General features: G+C 55.5%; 9 protein-coding genes across 9 annotated transcripts; 5 read left to right on the top strand and 4 right to left on the bottom strand.

Annotated features, from left to right (window-relative positions):
* Nucleotides 1–1,256: 1,256 nt before the first annotated feature.
* N7474_000480 (uncharacterized protein) lies at nucleotides 1,257–3,233 on the top strand (the record flags this gene model as incomplete). Its single annotated transcript, XM_057191895.1, has 3 exons — nucleotides 1,257–1,688; nucleotides 1,746–2,019; nucleotides 2,086–3,233. 3 exons carry the CDS (start codon nucleotides 1,257–1,259, stop codon nucleotides 3,231–3,233), a joined length of 1,854 nt encoding a protein of 617 aa, XP_057056848.1.
* Nucleotides 3,234–3,797: 564 nt separating this feature from the next.
* Nucleotides 3,798–4,840, top strand: N7474_000479 (mitochondrial 54S ribosomal protein uL15m; the record flags this gene model as incomplete). Its single annotated transcript, XM_057191894.1, has 2 exons — nucleotides 3,798–4,120; nucleotides 4,216–4,840. 2 exons carry the CDS (start codon nucleotides 3,798–3,800, stop codon nucleotides 4,838–4,840), a joined length of 948 nt encoding a protein of 315 aa, XP_057056847.1.
* A 1,123-nt stretch (nucleotides 4,841–5,963) lies between these two features.
* Nucleotides 5,964–7,902, top strand: N7474_000478 (general amino acid permease; the record flags this gene model as incomplete). Its single annotated transcript, XM_057191893.1, has 4 exons — nucleotides 5,964–6,436; nucleotides 6,580–6,742; nucleotides 6,807–7,360; nucleotides 7,431–7,902. The coding sequence occupies 4 exons, from the start codon at nucleotides 5,964–5,966 to the stop codon at nucleotides 7,900–7,902; spliced, it is 1,662 nt and encodes a 553-aa protein (XP_057056846.1).
* A 323-nt stretch (nucleotides 7,903–8,225) lies between these two features.
* On the bottom strand, nucleotides 8,226–9,709 carry N7474_000477 (translation elongation factor Tu; the record flags this gene model as incomplete). Its single annotated transcript, XM_057191892.1, has 3 exons — nucleotides 8,226–9,084; nucleotides 9,140–9,402; nucleotides 9,461–9,709. The coding sequence occupies 3 exons, from the start codon at nucleotides 9,707–9,709 to the stop codon at nucleotides 8,226–8,228; spliced, it is 1,371 nt and encodes a 456-aa protein (XP_057056845.1).
* Nucleotides 9,710–10,219: 510 nt separating this feature from the next.
* Nucleotides 10,220–10,912, bottom strand: N7474_000476 (putative translation initiation factor IF3; the record flags this gene model as incomplete). Its single annotated transcript, XM_057191891.1, has 1 exon — nucleotides 10,220–10,912. The coding sequence occupies one exon, from the start codon at nucleotides 10,910–10,912 to the stop codon at nucleotides 10,220–10,222; it is 693 nt and encodes a 230-aa protein (XP_057056844.1).
* Nucleotides 10,913–11,255: 343 nt separating this feature from the next.
* N7474_000475 (guanosine diphosphatase) lies at nucleotides 11,256–13,050 on the top strand (the record flags this gene model as incomplete). Its single annotated transcript, XM_057191890.1, has 3 exons — nucleotides 11,256–11,541; nucleotides 11,595–12,939; nucleotides 12,993–13,050. The coding sequence occupies 3 exons, from the start codon at nucleotides 11,256–11,258 to the stop codon at nucleotides 13,048–13,050; spliced, it is 1,689 nt and encodes a 562-aa protein (XP_057056843.1).
* A 282-nt stretch (nucleotides 13,051–13,332) lies between these two features.
* N7474_000474 (NOPCHAP1/New4 family protein) lies at nucleotides 13,333–14,319 on the bottom strand (the record flags this gene model as incomplete). Its single annotated transcript, XM_057191889.1, has 2 exons — nucleotides 13,333–13,518; nucleotides 13,573–14,319. 2 exons carry the CDS (start codon nucleotides 14,317–14,319, stop codon nucleotides 13,333–13,335), a joined length of 933 nt encoding a protein of 310 aa, XP_057056842.1.
* A 232-nt stretch (nucleotides 14,320–14,551) lies between these two features.
* Nucleotides 14,552–16,649, bottom strand: N7474_000473 (BOD1/SHG1 domain-containing protein; the record flags this gene model as incomplete). The annotated part of the gene is made up of 3 exons (XM_057191888.1): nucleotides 14,552–15,452; nucleotides 15,499–16,379; nucleotides 16,434–16,649. The coding sequence occupies 3 exons, from the start codon at nucleotides 16,647–16,649 to the stop codon at nucleotides 14,552–14,554; spliced, it is 1,998 nt and encodes a 665-aa protein (XP_057056841.1).
* Nucleotides 16,650–16,959: 310 nt separating this feature from the next.
* N7474_000472 (putative NADH-ubiquinone oxidoreductase 14 kDa subunit) lies at nucleotides 16,960–17,327 on the top strand (the record flags this gene model as incomplete). Its single annotated transcript, XM_057191887.1, has 2 exons — nucleotides 16,960–16,993; nucleotides 17,080–17,327. 2 exons carry the CDS (start codon nucleotides 16,960–16,962, stop codon nucleotides 17,325–17,327), a joined length of 282 nt encoding a protein of 93 aa, XP_057056840.1.
* Nucleotides 17,328–17,333: the final 6 nt, after the last annotated feature.

The raw sequence follows: 17,333 nt of genomic DNA, 5'->3' as shown, positions 1-17,333 counted from the left end.
AAGAAAAAAAAAAAGGCAAGAACGGGAAACTCGTCCGGATGAATGAATGGAAATGAAATGAATGACAGGCGATCCAGTCCGAAGCGTAGACGGAAACAACAGACGGGCTACTAAGCGGGCATTCCTCGGTCGGGGAGTACATACTGTACATTAGTAACCGTGTCATGATCACTCAGATGATGATGTGGCACTGTGCTCTCGGATTGTACACGGAAAAGACTGAGACCTGGGTGGAGCCGCACCTCCTAGCATTCCGTGGTTAGTCAGGTATTGGGCTGACCATACACGAACGATGTGATGCGCCATCCCTAGGCTGCATTCCGTCCTCTTGGTATTGTCACCCGCTTCACCGGGCTGCCTCTCTAATCCCTAACCCACTAGACTACTATGTACTAGCTGGGGTCTTTTTTTTTCCTGCTCATTCTGATGATCAGGACTACTAGCGATCAGCCACCAGTGCTCAACCCCCATGGCCCCGCGCTTCCCGGCATCTCCCCCCCTTTCGTCGCCTTCCGCACGGAGGCGTACATGCCTTTGACCTTACCTAGTGTTCCTTAGCCACTGGATCCGGCCACCCGCCCCCTGATTGGTAGCCAGCCGGTGTCTTTCACACTCCGTAAACATGACTCTGCGACCTACCCTTTTCGGGCGCCGCATCCACTTGTGACCCCCCGGTGGCTCTGACATCCAACCGGTATTTTATTATTTTTGGGATTATTATTGATTTTAATCAATCAATCGCGCCAAACCCAATAATCCCAGAAAGGAGGATCAACCTGCTGGACCTGCGTCCGGGTCAAACTCTCGCTTTTGTCTCCGGATGGGTCTACCCTGGCCAAGGATCGCTGAGATGATGCCTTGACTTGTTAATAATTAAAATAAAATAAAATAATTAATCCCACTCCCTCTGGTCGTGAAGTTCCTTTTTAAATTGAATTTTTCCTTTTTCTGGGTTACCCACTTGGGCCATCCACTGCCTGGTCTCTCCACTACTTCCTTCTATGGGCCTATTGGGGGCACTCGATATACATAACTACATCATTCACTGCCCCTCTAGAATTCATGATTCTTCCCTGAGCCTCATTGACCTCCATTCCTTTTTCTCCCTATACATTCCACAATAGAAAGATCAGCAGCGAAGGCACAGTGAACGACCATCTGTCTTCACAAACGATGGGCTACCGCTAACCGGCACCTCCCAACGTGGACTTCGGAGCACCTTTACCCCATATGTGTCGACCTTCCATCCGCGCCCTATGCCTTCCTCAACCCTCACTTTCCGTCACCCGCTCTCACACCAGGGCATTGCCACCATCCCAGCCAGCGACGTGACCACCTACTACCCAAAACCGGCCCTTGCGGGCTCCTGCTGGACTGCTCCCTTTCGGGACGGTCTGCCCACACCTCCCAGCGACATGACCGGGGTGACCTACAATGCCATGCCAAGTGTGGCCTACGGGGGGAAACCAGATGGAATCATGCACGGCCACGCCCGTCCATTTGACTCGGTGTCATCGTCCATGGTGGCTGCCATGAAGTCCCAGAATTCGGCGGTGCCCGTGAAAGAGGTCCCTGCCTCGGAGCCTGCCAGCAACCAGAAGAAGACGACCAGCACAGGTGGCTCGCAGCTACGCATTCCATCGTCCATCAACGGCAGCAAGGGCAGTCTGGCTGAATTTGCAGCTCAGGTGAGTGAAATCCAGGACATCGACAGTGACGGTCACTAATCTCGGGGATCCCACTAGATGACCTGCCTGTTTTGGTTTGAACAAACCTCCAAACTCCAAGCCATCGAAGACCGGCTGCATCCGGTGCCATCGCTCGTCCCCGAAGCCATGCCCACGGTCGGCTTCCAGAAATGGGTGGCCTCCATCCTGTCCACCACCCAGGTCAGCCAGAATGTGATCCTGCTGGCTCTGCTGTTTGTCTACCGACTGAAGAAGTTCAATTCGGGGGTCAAGGGCAAGAAGGGCAGTGAGTTCCGGCTGATGACGGTCGCCCTGATGCTGGGCAACAAATGTACGGGTGATAGGCGATAAGCCGATAAGCCGATAAGATAGGAACCCATGCTGACTCAGCCTATAGTTCTCGATGACAACACCTACACCAACAAGACCTGGGCGGAGGTCTCGGGCATTGCCGTGCACGAGATCCATATCATGGAGGTGGAGTTCCTGAGCAACATTCGTTATGACCTGTTCGCCTCCAAGGCCGAGTGGGCGCGGTGGCACACCCTGCTGGGCCTGTTTGGCGACTTCTTCAGCCAGGCCTCGATGCTGCCACTCGAGTCGGAGCAGCACCCCCCCATGCTGCGTATCTCGCCGCCGCCATCGCAGTCTCCCCTATCGTCCAAGCTGCCCTCGCCTCCCGCTACCAACGACCTGCCACGCCCGCAGTCCCAGCCGAACTGGTACATGCCTATCCACGGTCTGCCGCCCTACGGAGCACCCTCACTGCAACCTCAGTTCGAGGCCGCTCTGGGTACTTCCCGGAAACGGAGCCGGGACGATCTGGAGGTTTTGCATCCTGCGAAACGGCCGGCAATCTCAACCACCATCTCTACTCCCGCTTTGACGATGCCTTCGTCCACTATGACGCCCATGCCGACCCTGCCGGCCCTGCCCCCGGTCATGACTCCAACTTCTGTCCCGACGTGCCAGGCGCCCATGGCACCGGTTTCTCGTCTCCCGCCCCCCAATCTGCCACCATCCTCCCACCCAGTGCCACAGCCACTCTCCTCGGCCGCTGTGTCTCAACTCCCGACCCTGATGCCCCCAATCTACAACCGGACCCCCAACTGGACACAGCAGATGCCCCCGGCGGCTCTCCCTCCGGTGTCGTCAGGAGGCTACTACACGACCCCGACACTCCCAGAACTGGGCCGACACCACCCGAACACCTTGGGCGTGTCATCTGCGACGGTCTCGCCGGCCGTCTCCGCCTACTCCGTCCACACCCCTCAAACCCACCTCTCTCCGTCTTTCTTCCTGGCCAACCGCAATTCGCCCTACCGGCCAGTCCGCTCCGTCCACACCCTCCTGATTCCTCCTCCCTCAACCTCCATGCAACAGCAGCGCAGTGTCCCCTTCGACCACATGCACTACCAGCCACTGGGCAAGACCTCTGCCGACCGCAGGACTGGTCCGCTGCCCTTCATCCAGCCGGAGGCATGGAACCAGGGCCTTCCCTTCCCACAACCCCTCTTCCATCCGACGCAGAGCTACTCCAGTTGAGCTTTGCCTCTTTTGTTCTTATTCTCACGACTTCACCGTGTCACGACCCTCTTACGAGAAACCCCTTTTATTCTTTCTCTGTATACATCTTTTTTCCCTCTTTGCCTTTTTCCCCTTTCATCCTTGTACAGGATTATCTTTATTATGATTCCGCATGTGCCTGGCGTTTATTTCATTACACCTAGAAAAGGGGCTTTCATATGGGTGTGTTTCCGTCTCCCAATAACGGGAATATGGCAATCTACTCTGGCGTTTGTTTATCTCGGAGGGCATTCGATTCGCTGCACCTTGCATTTGCATGATTCTGGCGTTTTACACGAGCAGAGCTAGCCCTGCCAGAATAAGAAACTAGACTTGTTATTCTCTTGCTCTCTACATTTTCGTCAAGTAATTTTTGTAACAAAACCTGCATAGCAGATGGCAATAATCTACTAAATGTGGTCAACTGGTAGACCGACACTGGACATCCCGGCCCGATATTTCTCCGGACAAATATCGCTCCCTCCAGCACCGACCGAACAACACACATCTCCCTTCTCCTTCCACCACACCACACACACCACCATGGCTCCTCGGCTAATGGGGCTACCCCTACAATTGCAGCAATTTGCTGCCCGCCCCATTCTCCAATCATCACCATTGGCCTTCCTCCTCCCACACATCCAGCATACCCAGACTCGCCAAGCGTCCATCCTGGGCTCGCTCTCCGACAATCCCTCTGCCTATAACAAGCGCATTCGCCGTGGTCGCGGTCCTGCCTCAGGAAAGGGTAAGACTTCCGGCCGTGGACACAAGGGTCAGAAGCAGCATGGCAAAGTGCCGGCGAATTTCAATGGTGGGCAGACGAAGGATATTGTCGTGCATGGCGAGCGCGGATATACGAATATGTATGTCTTTTCCTCTTCCTTTCCTCTCTTACACTTTCTCTATCAATCTACGGTCATATGGGCGGTCGTTATAAGTGGCAAGGATCTGACAATAGGCGAAACACGAACAGCTTCTCCGCCGACCTAGCCCCCATCAACCTCGACCGCATCCAAGACTGGATCGACCAAGGCCGCATCGATCCCGCGCGCCCGATCACCGTCCGCGAGCTGCTGGACTCCCGCTGCATCCACCAACACCGCGACGGCGTGAAGCTGCTCGGCCGCATTGAGGCATCCACCCTTAAGCAGCCGCTGCACCTCGTTGTATCGCGCGCATCCGCGTCCGCCATCGCAGCCGTTGAAGCCGCCGGTGGCACCGTGACAACGCGGTACTACACACGCTCGGCCATCGCGCGGATCATGGCGCGCGAGACGCACCCGTTCCTCTCGCTGGCGTGGACGGCGCAGAGCGGGAACGAGGCTCTGCACGAGGCGGCGGGTGTTGCTGCTACTGATCAGGAGGGAGAGGTGATGAAGGCTATGGGGTTCCGGTTCCGCTTGCCCGACCCGTCGAGTCGCCGGGATATCGAGTATTATCGTGATCCCGCCCATCGCGGGTATTTGAGCCATCTGCTCAAGCCGATGGAGGGACCGAGTCTGTTCTTCCGCTCCCCGGAGGAGCGCAAGTCGACGGCTGGTGTTAAGAAGGAGAAGGTTCTGCCGGAGAATAGACTCTGGTAGTTGGGTCCTACCGCCTCTTTTGGAGATTTCTTTTGTTGCTACTCATTCGATCCCTCTTGTACATGTATCACTACTAGCCTCTTGTCAAAATCGAGTCCTATCTATCATACTTCTTTGTCTTATCTCCTTCAGTCAGCACCTACCCCAAGGGTATCGCCCGCCTCTACACCCAGCCCAATCAAGTCCCCCGACAAGCCAAACCAACCCAACCCAACACCACCATCTCCCACGCACTACTACACCCGCTTACTCGCCCCTCAAACGCCCGGCCCAAACCCGCCCATCCAATTTCTGCAATCGAAAGCGAGGGCCGATCCATCCTACTTGCGGACAGTGCCACAGCTAAGCTCATCGTAGTCTAGTAGATCCTCCCACATAGCCCAATGCAGGCCGCCGTAGTCAGCGGCGTCCGTACAGCACGGCTTGCCGGACGCCGCAGTGGGTCTTGGCGCCAGTCGAAGGCTGCCCTCGGGGACGCCGCTGGGGCCTCGAGGAATCCGTGCGTGTCCCAAATGCTAGGTATTAATTGCGCCCCGGTAAAGCCCGGTGCATGGACCTGGGCTTGAACTTTCTCTCTCTTCGATCCTCTACGGTCTGCCCCCGAAATTGCTATTATTATTATTGCATCTCGGCGGATTTATCCAGAGGTAGTTTAGTTGATTCTATCTACAGAACGGCGCAACCCTCCAGGAACCCTTGTGCCAACACGGCAGTAAACACCGCAGCGATGGAGTTTTCCCGACTCCACGTGCGGGAGTGGAGTGGTCCGATATCTGCGCGAATAAGAATGGTCTCCGCCAAGTTAATTCCAGGTTAAATTCCCGGCCCAAAGTACCAAAGTATGAAACTCGGGCTGTTGTTCGCTAAGCTGCACGAGCTACTATTAGTTGGTGGGTTTGCTCTTAGGGTTTGACGATTTCGCCTCTTTCGGGTTTCTTTTCTTTTTCTGGCCGGAAAATTGAATCTGTTTAAATATGCTAGAGTTCCCTCTGGCGTAGACACTTGGAAACGACATACAGCTCCAACCACCCACTCCATCAAGCAAGCCCTGAGCAACAAACCCCCAATCCCCCAATACAACAAGAGACAAGATACAGAATACCCCCATGTGCACCAGCCCAGTATGGAAAAAACCAAATACCCCAAAGAGACATTCACCGCAACCCACGAGGTGGACACGGGCGAAATCATCGACGACAACCATGGCCTAAAGCGACACCTCTCAAACCGCAAGGTCCAACTGATCGCCATCGGCGGGTCCATCGGGACAGCCATGTTCGTCAGCATCGGCACCTCGCTGAACGGCGGCGGGCCCGGCAGTCTGCTGCTCGCGTACGGGCTGTACTCGTGCGTGCTGGCGCTGGTGAACAACGCCATGGCCGAGATGGCCGTCTACATGCCCGTCAATGCGAGCTTCATTCGCCATGCCGCCGTCTGGGTCGACGATGCCTGGGGGTTTATGGCGGGCTGGAATTTCTTCTTCTATGAGGCTATTCTCATCCCCTTTGAGATTAGCGCCCTCAATCTTGTGATCAAGTATTGGAGCGACGATGTCCCCGTCGGCGCTATCTGCGCGGCTTGCATTGTTTCCTATGGGTATTTCTCTCCTCTTTCCTTCCCTTCCTTGTGCCTATCCCACTCCAACTCCCAAAGCGCCTTACCTTTTCTTTCCCACTGCCCGTTGCGTCTACTACCGAACCTAGCCCGTACTGATTAATGCCCGATGCGAACGCTTAAAGTCTTATCAACGTCGCCGCCGTCCGATACTACGGCGAAGCCGAGTTCTGGCTGTCCTGGGGAAAGCTGCTCCTCATGGGAATTGTCTTCTCCTTCACCTTCGTGACGATGGTGGGCGGTAATCCGACCCACGACGTCTATGGATTCCGATACTGGAATAACCCGGTATGACCATGCCCACCCTCCAACCCACGCACGTCTTTTCTTCTGATATGCTATACTATAATAGGGCGCATTCGCCGTGTCCATCACAACAGGATCAATGGGCCGCTTCGAAGGCTTCCTGAAAGCCCTCTGGGGCGCAAGCTTCGCCCTCGTCGGCCCAGAGTACATGGCCATGGTCGCCGGCGAGACCAAACTACCACGGGTCACGCTGAAGCGCGCCTTCAAGTCCGTGTACATCCGCTTCGGAGTATTCTTCATCGGCGGCGCGCTGTGCACGGGAATCGTCATCCCCTACAATGACAAGACCTTGCTGAAGAACCTCGGCACCAGCACCGGTGCCGCCTCGCCCTATGTCATTGCCATGCAGAACATGGGTGTTGCCGGGCTGCCGTCTCTGGTTAATGCCTTGTTGCTGACGAGTATCTACTCCGCGGGTAATGCGTACTGCTACTGCGCGACGCGCACGCTGCATGGTCTTGCGCATGACGGGCACGCGCCTCAGTTTTTGAAGAAATGTACCAAGCAGGGCGTGCCGATCTATTGTCTTGGGATTACGATGGTCTTCCCGCTTCTGTCGCTGCTCCAGCTGTCTAATGGGTCCAACCAGGTGCTGACATGGTAGGTGACTCCTCATCCATCTTTCCTTTTTGACCCTTTAAACATGGAGTCTAACTGACGATTCACTCAGGCTGGTCAACATCGTCACCGCCGGCGGCGTAATCGACTACATTGTAATCTGCACAACCTACCTCTTCTTCTACCGCGCATGCAAAGCACAGGGGGTCAACCGACGCGAACTGCCCTACTATGGCTACTTCCAGCCCTGGAGCACAGTCTTCGCGCTGTGCTGGATGATCTGCGTCGTCACCTGCTACGGATACGCCACGTTCCTGCCGGGCAACTGGAACGTCGGCACGTTCTTCACCTACTACGCCATGGTGTTCCTGGCCATCCTGACCTTCAGCGGGTGGAAGATTTTCAAGCGGACGAAGTTCATTAAGCCGCACGAGGCGGATCTGGTCTGGGATCGGCCGGCGATTGAGCGGTATGAGCTCACGACGCTGGATAAGGATATTGGGTTCTGGAATGAGATGTTGCTGCTTGTGGGGATTAAGAGGAGCAAGGTGGACGAGGCGGAGAGGAGTCCGGAGAGTCTGTAATAGATGACTATGATACACACACTGATGAATACCAATTTGAAGATGTTTGTCTGCAAACACAACACATCGCATTGAGATGTTCTATTTTGAGTACAATGCCACACGAATAGAGGCGAGGATTGAGGGGAGAAGATATAACAAGCCGACCAATACAGTAAGGGTACATGGACACACTTCAAGAAACTCCAGCTTCACCCCCCCGGATCCCCTGGTGCTGATCGCTGATTCCCGCGCGGTGAATATAAGGCGCCAAACAAACAGGACGAAAGGAAAGGACATCAAATAATACACAGGCCAATCTGACCTCTAAGTGAAAACTAGATTCACATGACGCGGGTGACCAGGCCGGTCGCGACAGTGCGGCCGCCCTCGCGAATGTTGAAGCGCTGGCCGGCCTCGGCAGCGATGGGCTTGTGGGTCTCGAGGATCATCTCGACGTTGTCACCGGGCTGGACACGGCGGGAGGCGTCACCGTCGGGGAAGGACAGATCGGCCGCCTCGTCGGCAGTGCGGATGAAGACCTGCGGGCGGTAGTTGTTGCCGAATCCAGTGCGGCGACCACCCTCGGCCTCGGTCAGGACGTACATCGACACCAGGAACTTATTGCAGGCCTTGGTGCTACCGGGGGCGGCGACAACCATGCCGCGGCGAAGGTCCTCGCGGCGGACACCGCGCAGCAAAAGGCCAGAGTTGTCACCGGCGCGGGACTCGTCACAGCTCTTCTTGAAGGTCTCAATGTCAGTAACCTTGGTCTTGATGGGCTCGACACCGCCACCAATGATCTCCACCTCGGTATCCTTCTTCAGGAGACCGCGCTCAACACGGCCAGACACGACAGTACCACGGCCGGGGATGGAGAAGACTTCCTCAATGGACATGAGGAAAGGCTTGTCCAGGTCACGCTCGGGGGTCGGGATCCAGGTGTCGACGGCGTTCATGAGCTCGTCCATCTTCTCGGTACCGATCTCTGGGCGGCGGCCCTCCAGGGCGCAGAGCGCAGAGCCGAAGATGATGGGAGTCTCCTCGCCCTCGAATCCGTAACTGGAGAGCAGCTCGCGCATCTCCAGCTCGACAAGCTCCAGCATCTCCGGGTCATCGACGGCATCGACCTTGTTCACGAACACGACAATCTTCTGCACACCGACCTGGCGGGCGAGCAGCAGGTGCTCACGGGTCTGGGGCCTATTGGATCGGTCAGTATTTTTTTTTTTACGGCAAAAATCCAGGGCATCCATACATCTGACCATCAGAAGCAGCAACGACAACAATAGCACCGTCCATGTTGGCAGCACCAGTAATCATGTTCTTGATGTAATCGGCGTGACCGGGGCAGTCGACGTGGGCGTAGTGGCGGGTGTCCGTCGAGAACTCGATGTGGGCAGTCGAGATGGTGATACCGCGCTTGCGCTCCTCGGGAGCCTTGTCAATGGCGTTATAATCCAGGAAGCTGGCAAGACCCTTCGAGGCCTGGTGCTTGGTGATGGCGGCAGTGAGTGTGGTCTACAGCGGATACGTTAGATGGGGGCGTCGGGGGAGCATTGTCACGGTCGAGTCTCACCTTGCCGTGGTCGACGTGACCAATGGTACCTTTGATGGGCTTTAGCGGGCAAACAACCAGTGCGCGAGATTCAATTGACATACCGATGTTCACATGGGGCTTGGTGCGCTCGAAAGCAGTGGCCAGACCACGGACAGCCATCTTGTCGCTGGCGAAAACATGGTGAACGGGGTTGACGGCGCGAGGGCGCAACAGGGAGGCCCGGCTGCTGCGCGCCAGGAGGTTGACGGAACGGGAGATGCTCGACATCCTGGACGAATTGACAGAAAGAAATCGAAGAAAACGAAGGGAAGAAAGAAAGAAAGAGAGATGGAGGGAAGGAGGAAGCCGGGACCATCACCTTCCCAAAATTTTAGGGAGGCTTAGTCATCGAGCCAATCACGGGGCTGGGATTGCGGACTATACAGAGCGAGGCAGTTCATTACTTTCAATAGTGTTGCGTTTCTTTTTGTCAATTATGCCGGATAGTCCGAAGGTGTCGCCGATGGCCATCGAAGGCATTAGACTCGAATGGAACCATTGTACTACAAACTAAGTAACAGGAGTCGAGGGCCCTCCTCCTGTCCCGGTGTCGCATGGACTGTGCTAGCAGGGAATCCCTTGCTCAGACATGACACCTATTTTTGGGGGATTCTGTTCATGCAACGGCTTCGAAACTGGGAGGGAATCTTTTCTCTTTCAGATGATATATTCAGAATTTGAACTGAGAGCATGGCCAGGTAGTATATCTCCTCCGCCAGTACTGTGCAGTGCATACCCTCAAGACTCCTTCTTCACCACCAGGATAACATGTTCGCCCGGCTTGCCCTCCATTGACTTGGTCTGCGTAGCTCCCGCATCTCTGACCGTATCCAGCACGCTCTGCATGACCTGCTTGACCTCCTCCACAGTCGGAGCCCGCTTCTTCCGTTTCCTCGTTAGGACAATCTCCACCTTACGACCTTTCTCCAGGAAGGTCGTGAGCTGCTTCAGACGATGCGACAGGTCGTGCGCATCAATGGCCCAGTTTAGCTCGACCTGCTTCAGGTTCACCTTGGCTGCTTTTACCGCTTTGGCCTTGGCCTTTTCGTTTTCCTGGACCTCAATCTTGTTCAAGAGCTTGCAGACTGGTGGTCGATTGTTGTCGCCGCTGGGAGAGACTTGGAGGAGAAAGTATTTGGAGCGATCGAAGGAGCGGAGGGCCGCGTTGAGTTGGATTGGGGGGTCTAGGCTGCCTGCTTCGTTGACGATCTGTACAGTAGGGGCGTTGATGGCCTCGTCCTTGATGGGACCACTGACCGAGGATGCCGAGTCAGACGGGGCAGGCCGCCGGAATTGTAGGAATCGGAGTTGGGGCGCATTCTGGATGATCGGGGTGAGGTGGAAGAGCCCCGGGCGAGTCGTGCGGAGGGGTGCAATGAAGGTCTGGCGCAGGGCTTGTGCCGTGGACAAGAGCCCTCGTATGTGTGTCATGGTGTTGCCACGAGGTCAGTCAATATATTGATTGACTGGATCCCGTAGGTGACTGACTGTACTGAGTGTTGACCAAGCCCGGCCGCAAACAGCCAGTTCAGGACGTAGTCAGCAAGCCACCCGCCACATCTGCGCCACAACCCGGAATCCCTTTTTCGCCTCTGGTTACTTATCGTTGGATCTTTTTTTTACTTTCTCCCCTGAACCGTTGGATTTGCATTTAGAGCATTATCCTTTTGTTCCCTAATTCTAGTCATTCGCTCTTTGCATCCTCCCCGCCCCCTTCCGCTCCTTCTTCCTCCCCGGTGCGATCGCCACCTATCGCGCTGTACCCGTTGCTCGCATGTCGACAAGTGTCGACAAGCAACAGCCACCCAGCAAACTACTCGATCTCGATTCAGTCACTCGCCAGCGCTCAGTCTCTCACAGCAACGGCTCCGTCTCTCCTAACTCGGTCGAAACCGGTCACGGACTAGGCTCTGCTCCCCGCAGCCCCAAAAAATCCAGAATGGCCCAGACCCAGCGATCGCGGTATTTGAAGACCGCTGCTATCGTCTGTTTTGTGTTTATGCTGGTTCTATGGATGTCGCCCTCTAAGCCCACATACTCTCACACTAGTTTCAGCACCGGTATGCCCTACGGTAGCGATTGCATTGTCCCTCAGAACTGATTCCTTGTCCAGAACAACCGCCCTCCGGCGCCAGTGTCTCGACCAAATGCACAAAGCCCCATGATTCCTCCAAGCCTCTGATCCAGTATGCGCTCATGATCGATGCCGGCAGTACTGGCTCTCGTATTCACGTTTACCGGTTCAATAACTGCGGTCCCACCCCGGAATTGGAGAACGAAGTTTTCGAGCAGACCAAGAAGGTGGAAGGTGCTAGCTCCGGTCTTAGCGCCTACAATGAAGATGCCGAGGGCGCTGCCCGCAGCCTGGATCCCCTCATGGATGTTGCCGTGCAGAACGTTCCCGAAGAGTACAGGTCGTGTACGCCACTTGCTGTCAAGGCCACCGCCGGCCTTCGTCTGCTCGGTCAATCGAAGAGTGACAACATCCTCGAGGCTGTGCGACACCGTCTGGAGACCAATTACCCATTCCCCGTGGTGTCCAAGGAGAAGGGCGGCGTCGAGATCATGGATGGCAAGGATGAGGGCGTCTATGCGTGGATCACGACCAACTATCTGCTCGGCAAGATCGGCGGCCCCGACCACACCCCGACGGCCGCCGTCTTTGATCTGGGCGGTGGTTCCACTCAGATCGTTTTCGAGCCGACCTTCGAGCAGAGTGCGTCGGGCGGTATGCCGGAGCGCCTGGCGGAAGGTGATCACAAGTATGACTTGCAGTTCGGCGGCCGCCACTTCGAGCTCTACCAGCACTCCCACCTTGGCTATGGTCTGATGTCAGCGCGTGAGGCCGTCCACAAGTCCCTCGTGGAGTCCATGCTAGTCAATAACCCCAGCGACCTGTCGTGGCTGAAGCGGCCGATCACCAACCCGTGCATTGCCCCCACTATGGAGAAGGAAGTGGAACTGAAGTACCCCGACGGTCACCCTACTTTTGGCACAAGTATCAAGGTCAAGATGGCTGGCGTGAAGGAGCACTCCACAGCCGCGCAGTGCCGCGGTCTGACTGAGAAGATCCTGAAGAAGAACGCCGAGTGCAAGCTGGCTCCGTGCTCTTTCAACGGTGTGCACCAGCCGTCCCTGGCGAAGACCTTCGCCCGCGAGGATGTCTACGCCTTCTCGTACTTTTATGACCGCACCGAGCCACTTGGCATGCCCAGCTCCTTCACTCTGGATGAGCTGCACGACCTGACCTCTACTGTCTGCGCCGGCGAGTCCAACTGGAAGGTGTTTGAGGGCGTCGAAAAGGCGCTGGACGAGCTCCGTGATCGGCCTGATTGGTGCTTGGATCTCAACTTCATGTTGGGTCTGCTGCACACCGGATACGAGATGCCGCTGACTCGCGAGGTCAAGATCGCCAAGAAAATCAAGAACAACGAGCTGGGCTGGTGTCTTGGTGCGAGGTTAGTATTTCCCTCCCTGCAATCATCTTATCTGCATACTAATTTCTCTTCAGCTTGCCTCTCCTGAGCCAGGAATCCGGCTGGACATGTCGCGTCAAGGAGATCTCATAATTTTTCTTTCTTTCTCCTGATAGGTCCGCGACACGTTTATTTGATGGGTTCATGCATATAAATAGATCTTTGATATGCCCCCCTTGTCTCTTTTCTTCCCCGGTTGTGTGCTTTTCTAGATTTGTTTGTTGTCGTGTGGCCGGTGGATTCCCTGGTTTTTCTCCGGTATATATCTGTGATTTATATTACATTGGCGAATTTCTGCATACGAAAATGTCGACTTGCACTTGACAGATCATCTCAATCATATTCACGGTAAATGCTTTGTTAAATGGTATGCGATCACTCCGCCATCTCCTCGATTGTTGGCTTCTCCGTTGAAGATTTTTTGGTCTTCATGAGCTTCCCGAGGACATTCGAATCTTTTGGAGATGTTGATGCGTTTTTTGGAGCATGGTGAAAGTCAGGGCTTTCTTCCGCAGTGCTACCATCCTCCCGTTTCTCTTCCAGGACTCCCAACCCAAGATTCTAGAAAAGGTCAGCACTAGAATACCAATAGAGAAAAGAGGAGATTGAACATACCATTTCAATATACTGCCCCTGCCATTTCCCATCTCTCCCTCCCTCTCCTTCCTCCATATCCTCATCTTCATCCTCATCGTCTTCATCTCCACTCCCACGCCTATCCAAAGAAGAATCCAAAACAACATCTCCTGCCCTTCCCGCCGCGATATCCTTCTGCAAACTCTCATTCGCATCTTTCATCTGCGGCAGAAATGACGATAGCCGCGACAAGAGACCCGAATCGCCATCCATTCGCCGTATCTGTGGTTTGGGACGGCCGGTGATATTTGGTAATTGGGGCTCGGCGAAAACAGTGGCGGGACTATTGGTGGTGGTTGTGTGTGGGCGTGGATTCTCATTCTCACTTTCACTCTCGCTTTCACTTTCGGATGACGACGACCCCGATGAAGAGGTCGGTTCGTCGTCCGAGGATGAAGCTTGCGGTGGTTCATTCCATCCGTGACCTGTCGGCTTCATACCCCGTTTCGACAAACGGGCCAATCCCTCCTGATCTCTTTTAGACATCTTCGTATTAGTAGGCGTATGGCTCATGCGTATTGATGGTGGCGTAGATAGAGGGGACTCGTCATTCAGAGTCGGAGGAGTTGCGAAGGTGTCGTCAGAGCTGAGAGAAACGGGATCCGGTGTCGAGGACAGCCAGGCTGCGATGCGCAGTTTCTTGGACAGCGGGAGATTTCCTTGGTTATTGCTTGTCGTCGGAGTATATGAATCTTCGTCGCGAGGGCGTTTCAGGGAGTGGGACATTGGTTGTTGGTTGGTGCTAAACGGGAAGATGGGAACTTTTTTTTCTTTAGGGGCGATAAGTCAGTGACTGATAAGCTTATCGCCAACGACAGGCCGTTTAGACTTGGTTTAGCTACCTTTGGAAGGAAGAGTGTATTGAATCCCAGTGAATAGCATTACTGCTGGGTTGAATTATCGCTAATAATACATGGCTAATATTACAAAAATGAACAGGACACACAAGCCCATAGCATTATCGTTCAAAATCAACGACTGCGACTCCGTCTTCGACTCCTGCTCCTCCTCCGACTAAAGCTGCGTCGACGGCTGCGACTGCGACTTCTCCTACGAGCAGGACTGGGAGTACGCCGCCGAGGCCGACGATCATCCGGCGCATCGGCTCTAGGCCGTTCAGCGGCCGGTTCGTCGCGCTCGCCTTCCTTTTTGCGCTCGGAGACAGGGATGTACCGATCGATATCGCCCATTCTGGACCGGTCAGCTGCTGCGGGATCCGGGGACCGTGGGCGGCGGCGTGGTGATCTGCTGCGGTTGCTTGTAGAGGGGACGTAGCGGTCGATGTCGAGGCCTGGGGGAGAAGGTCTGCGAGAGCGAGACCGGCGACGGGAGCGGGAGCGCCGTCGAGCGGATCGAGAGCGGGACCTGGGGCGCTCGCGGGCGCGTTGTCTCGAGGGGGACCGCGTGCGTGAACGTCGCCGCGGTCGTGGAGTTGTATTACCGGGTCGTGAGGGAGACCGGGAGTAACGGCTGCGTCGAGGGCGATCTCTTTCTCTGTCGCGACTGCGACTGCGCTCACGGTGTCGTCGGTCATAATCCCTGACCGGGTCCCTGGATCGTGGTCGTTCGCGCCGTTCTGGGCTGCGATCACGTCCCCGGACAGTCGACCTGCTGCGGCTGCGGCGACTGGGCCTGTAGCTTCGATCCTCGTCGCGAAAGTCGCGGTATCCACGTCGTTCGTCCATGTCACGATCCCGAGAGTCTCTGGACCGATCATGGCGGCGATCCGCCTCATAACGAGATGCAAATGGACGACGAGAGCGACTGCGGCTTCGATCTCGTGTACGATGACGCGGACGTTCAGTGCGATCTGCATTTGAATCGTGCCGTCTGTCGGGGTCTCGAGCCGGGGTGCCAGCCTTGTTGGGGGTATTGGAGTGTCTTGTTTCAGTAGCGCTCTTGGACTGCGCCGTCGCCGGCTTGAGTCCATTTTCAATAGCCTCGGCCTCTTCAAAGTCGAACTCGGGCTTCTGCCGCGCCTTGGCCGCAAGCTCCTCGCCTTCTTTAAGCAACATCTGCAGAGCAGCTTCCTCCAATGATTTCTCATCCACCGGAGCAGGTGGTGGGGGTGCAGGGGTTGGATCTTTTGATGTTGAGGACGATTCTTTCTTTGTTGCATCCCGGGGGTGAGGCGATACTCCACGGTCAGCTCGGTATGCCGGCGAACGGTCACGGTACCGGTGACGGTCTCTGCTTCGACTGCGATCCTGGTCTCGATCCCAATGATATCGGTCACGGTCCTCCCGTCTTCGTCGCTCATATCGCTCCTGCCGCTCTCGTTCTCGCTGCTCATCACGCTCCCGCTCTTCAGCCCGTCTCTTTTCTTCCACCTCTTTGCGCCTGGCCCTTTCCTCTTCCTCTTTCTGCCGCTCCATTTCACGTTTCTTGCGGAGCTCCTCTGCTTTGATCCGCTTCTGTTCCTCTTCCATCTCCTTTTGCTTGCGCATCTCCTCGCGCCAGACTTTCTCCCGTTCCTCGCGTTTCGCCTTGATATAGATATCATAATCTTCGTCGGTTTTGTTGCCCGACTGTTCCTCGCGCGAAGCTACTTCATCGCCCACATCCTGGCGGCGGATTTCTCGGACGGAGTCGAGGATGAATTCGAGGTGGTTCGCGGCAAGCTTGTCGATCGAGTTCTCCACGTTCTTATAGACATCCCCACGGTCTACGGCACCTTCAATAAGGGTCGCGGCTTTTCCTCTCTCGCGAGACAGTAGCGCTGGTTCGCGGTCAATCTCGGACTCGGCTAGCGCAATCAACTGGTCGGTAAACTTGGTTTTGGAGTCCTGCATGGAATGTATGAGCAATGTCTGCGATCACCCGGCAAAAGGGAAACATACCCCTTCATTAAATTCGGCCCAGATCTTCTTGCGCACGCTATCAAAGCCACCTTTCTTCTTGAACGAGTGCAAGAGTTTGTCAATGGCAGCTTGCTGGGCCCCGGACAATGGTAAGTCGTCCGCCTTGAACTTCTTGTGCTTGACACTGTCAATGTCCACCGAGGACCGCTTCTTATTCTCGGCTTGGACATCCTCCATGTCCTCGTCGGTAGCCATTATGGGTGACGCGCGTGAAAGCAAGAAAGAAGGGTCGCGTGAAAGCAAAGGATCAATGATAAGCGATAGGAAGGGACCCGGGACTAACGTTATTCCGGCCCTGGTCGCTGCCGCTGGCTGATTTGACTTCACAACTCGTTCTCCTGCACTAGACGGACCACCTCCTCCTTCAATCCACCAGTTCGACCCCAATCCCGGTCACTGCGGTGTGATATCACTAAACCACCTCACTGCTCCGCCTTCCACGCTTGTCGGATTCCCGCCGACCCCTGAATTTCCCTCATCCGCACACGTCCGGGCGACCGCGACCATGGTCCACAAAGTGCTCTTCTGGAGCGGCTTCGGTATGTGACTTGTTATTGGGTTTCTATTGATTGTCTATAAGGATGCTCTATAATTATGCATGAGCTAACACCATCAATCTCTGAAGGCATCGCCGTCCGCCTTTGGCAACTCGGCATCGAGATGCGTCCCATGTTCCAAAAGGAGGCCCTCTGGGCCTACCCCCTCTTCGCTGGTGTGGGTGGCAGTTTCGGTTACTGGCTCCAGGGTGTTGAGCAAAGGCAGTTGAAGATGCTCGCGCAGCGACGAGAGGCTATTCTGGAGAAGCGTCGACGGAGAGATCAGCAAGAGGGCTCTCCGGCCGAGGCGGGCGCTCTTCTGGCTGCGACGTCATAAAATGGA

The sequence above is a fragment of the Penicillium riverlandense genome (assembly GCF_028828495.1).
Source record: "Penicillium riverlandense strain IBT 135883 chromosome Unknown utg000001l_segment0_segment0, whole genome shotgun sequence".
NCBI lineage: Eukaryota > Fungi > Ascomycota > Eurotiomycetes > Eurotiales > Aspergillaceae > Penicillium > Penicillium riverlandense.
The sequence above is the reverse complement of the archived record's forward strand: the minus strand, read 5'-3'. Positions and strand labels throughout refer to the sequence as shown.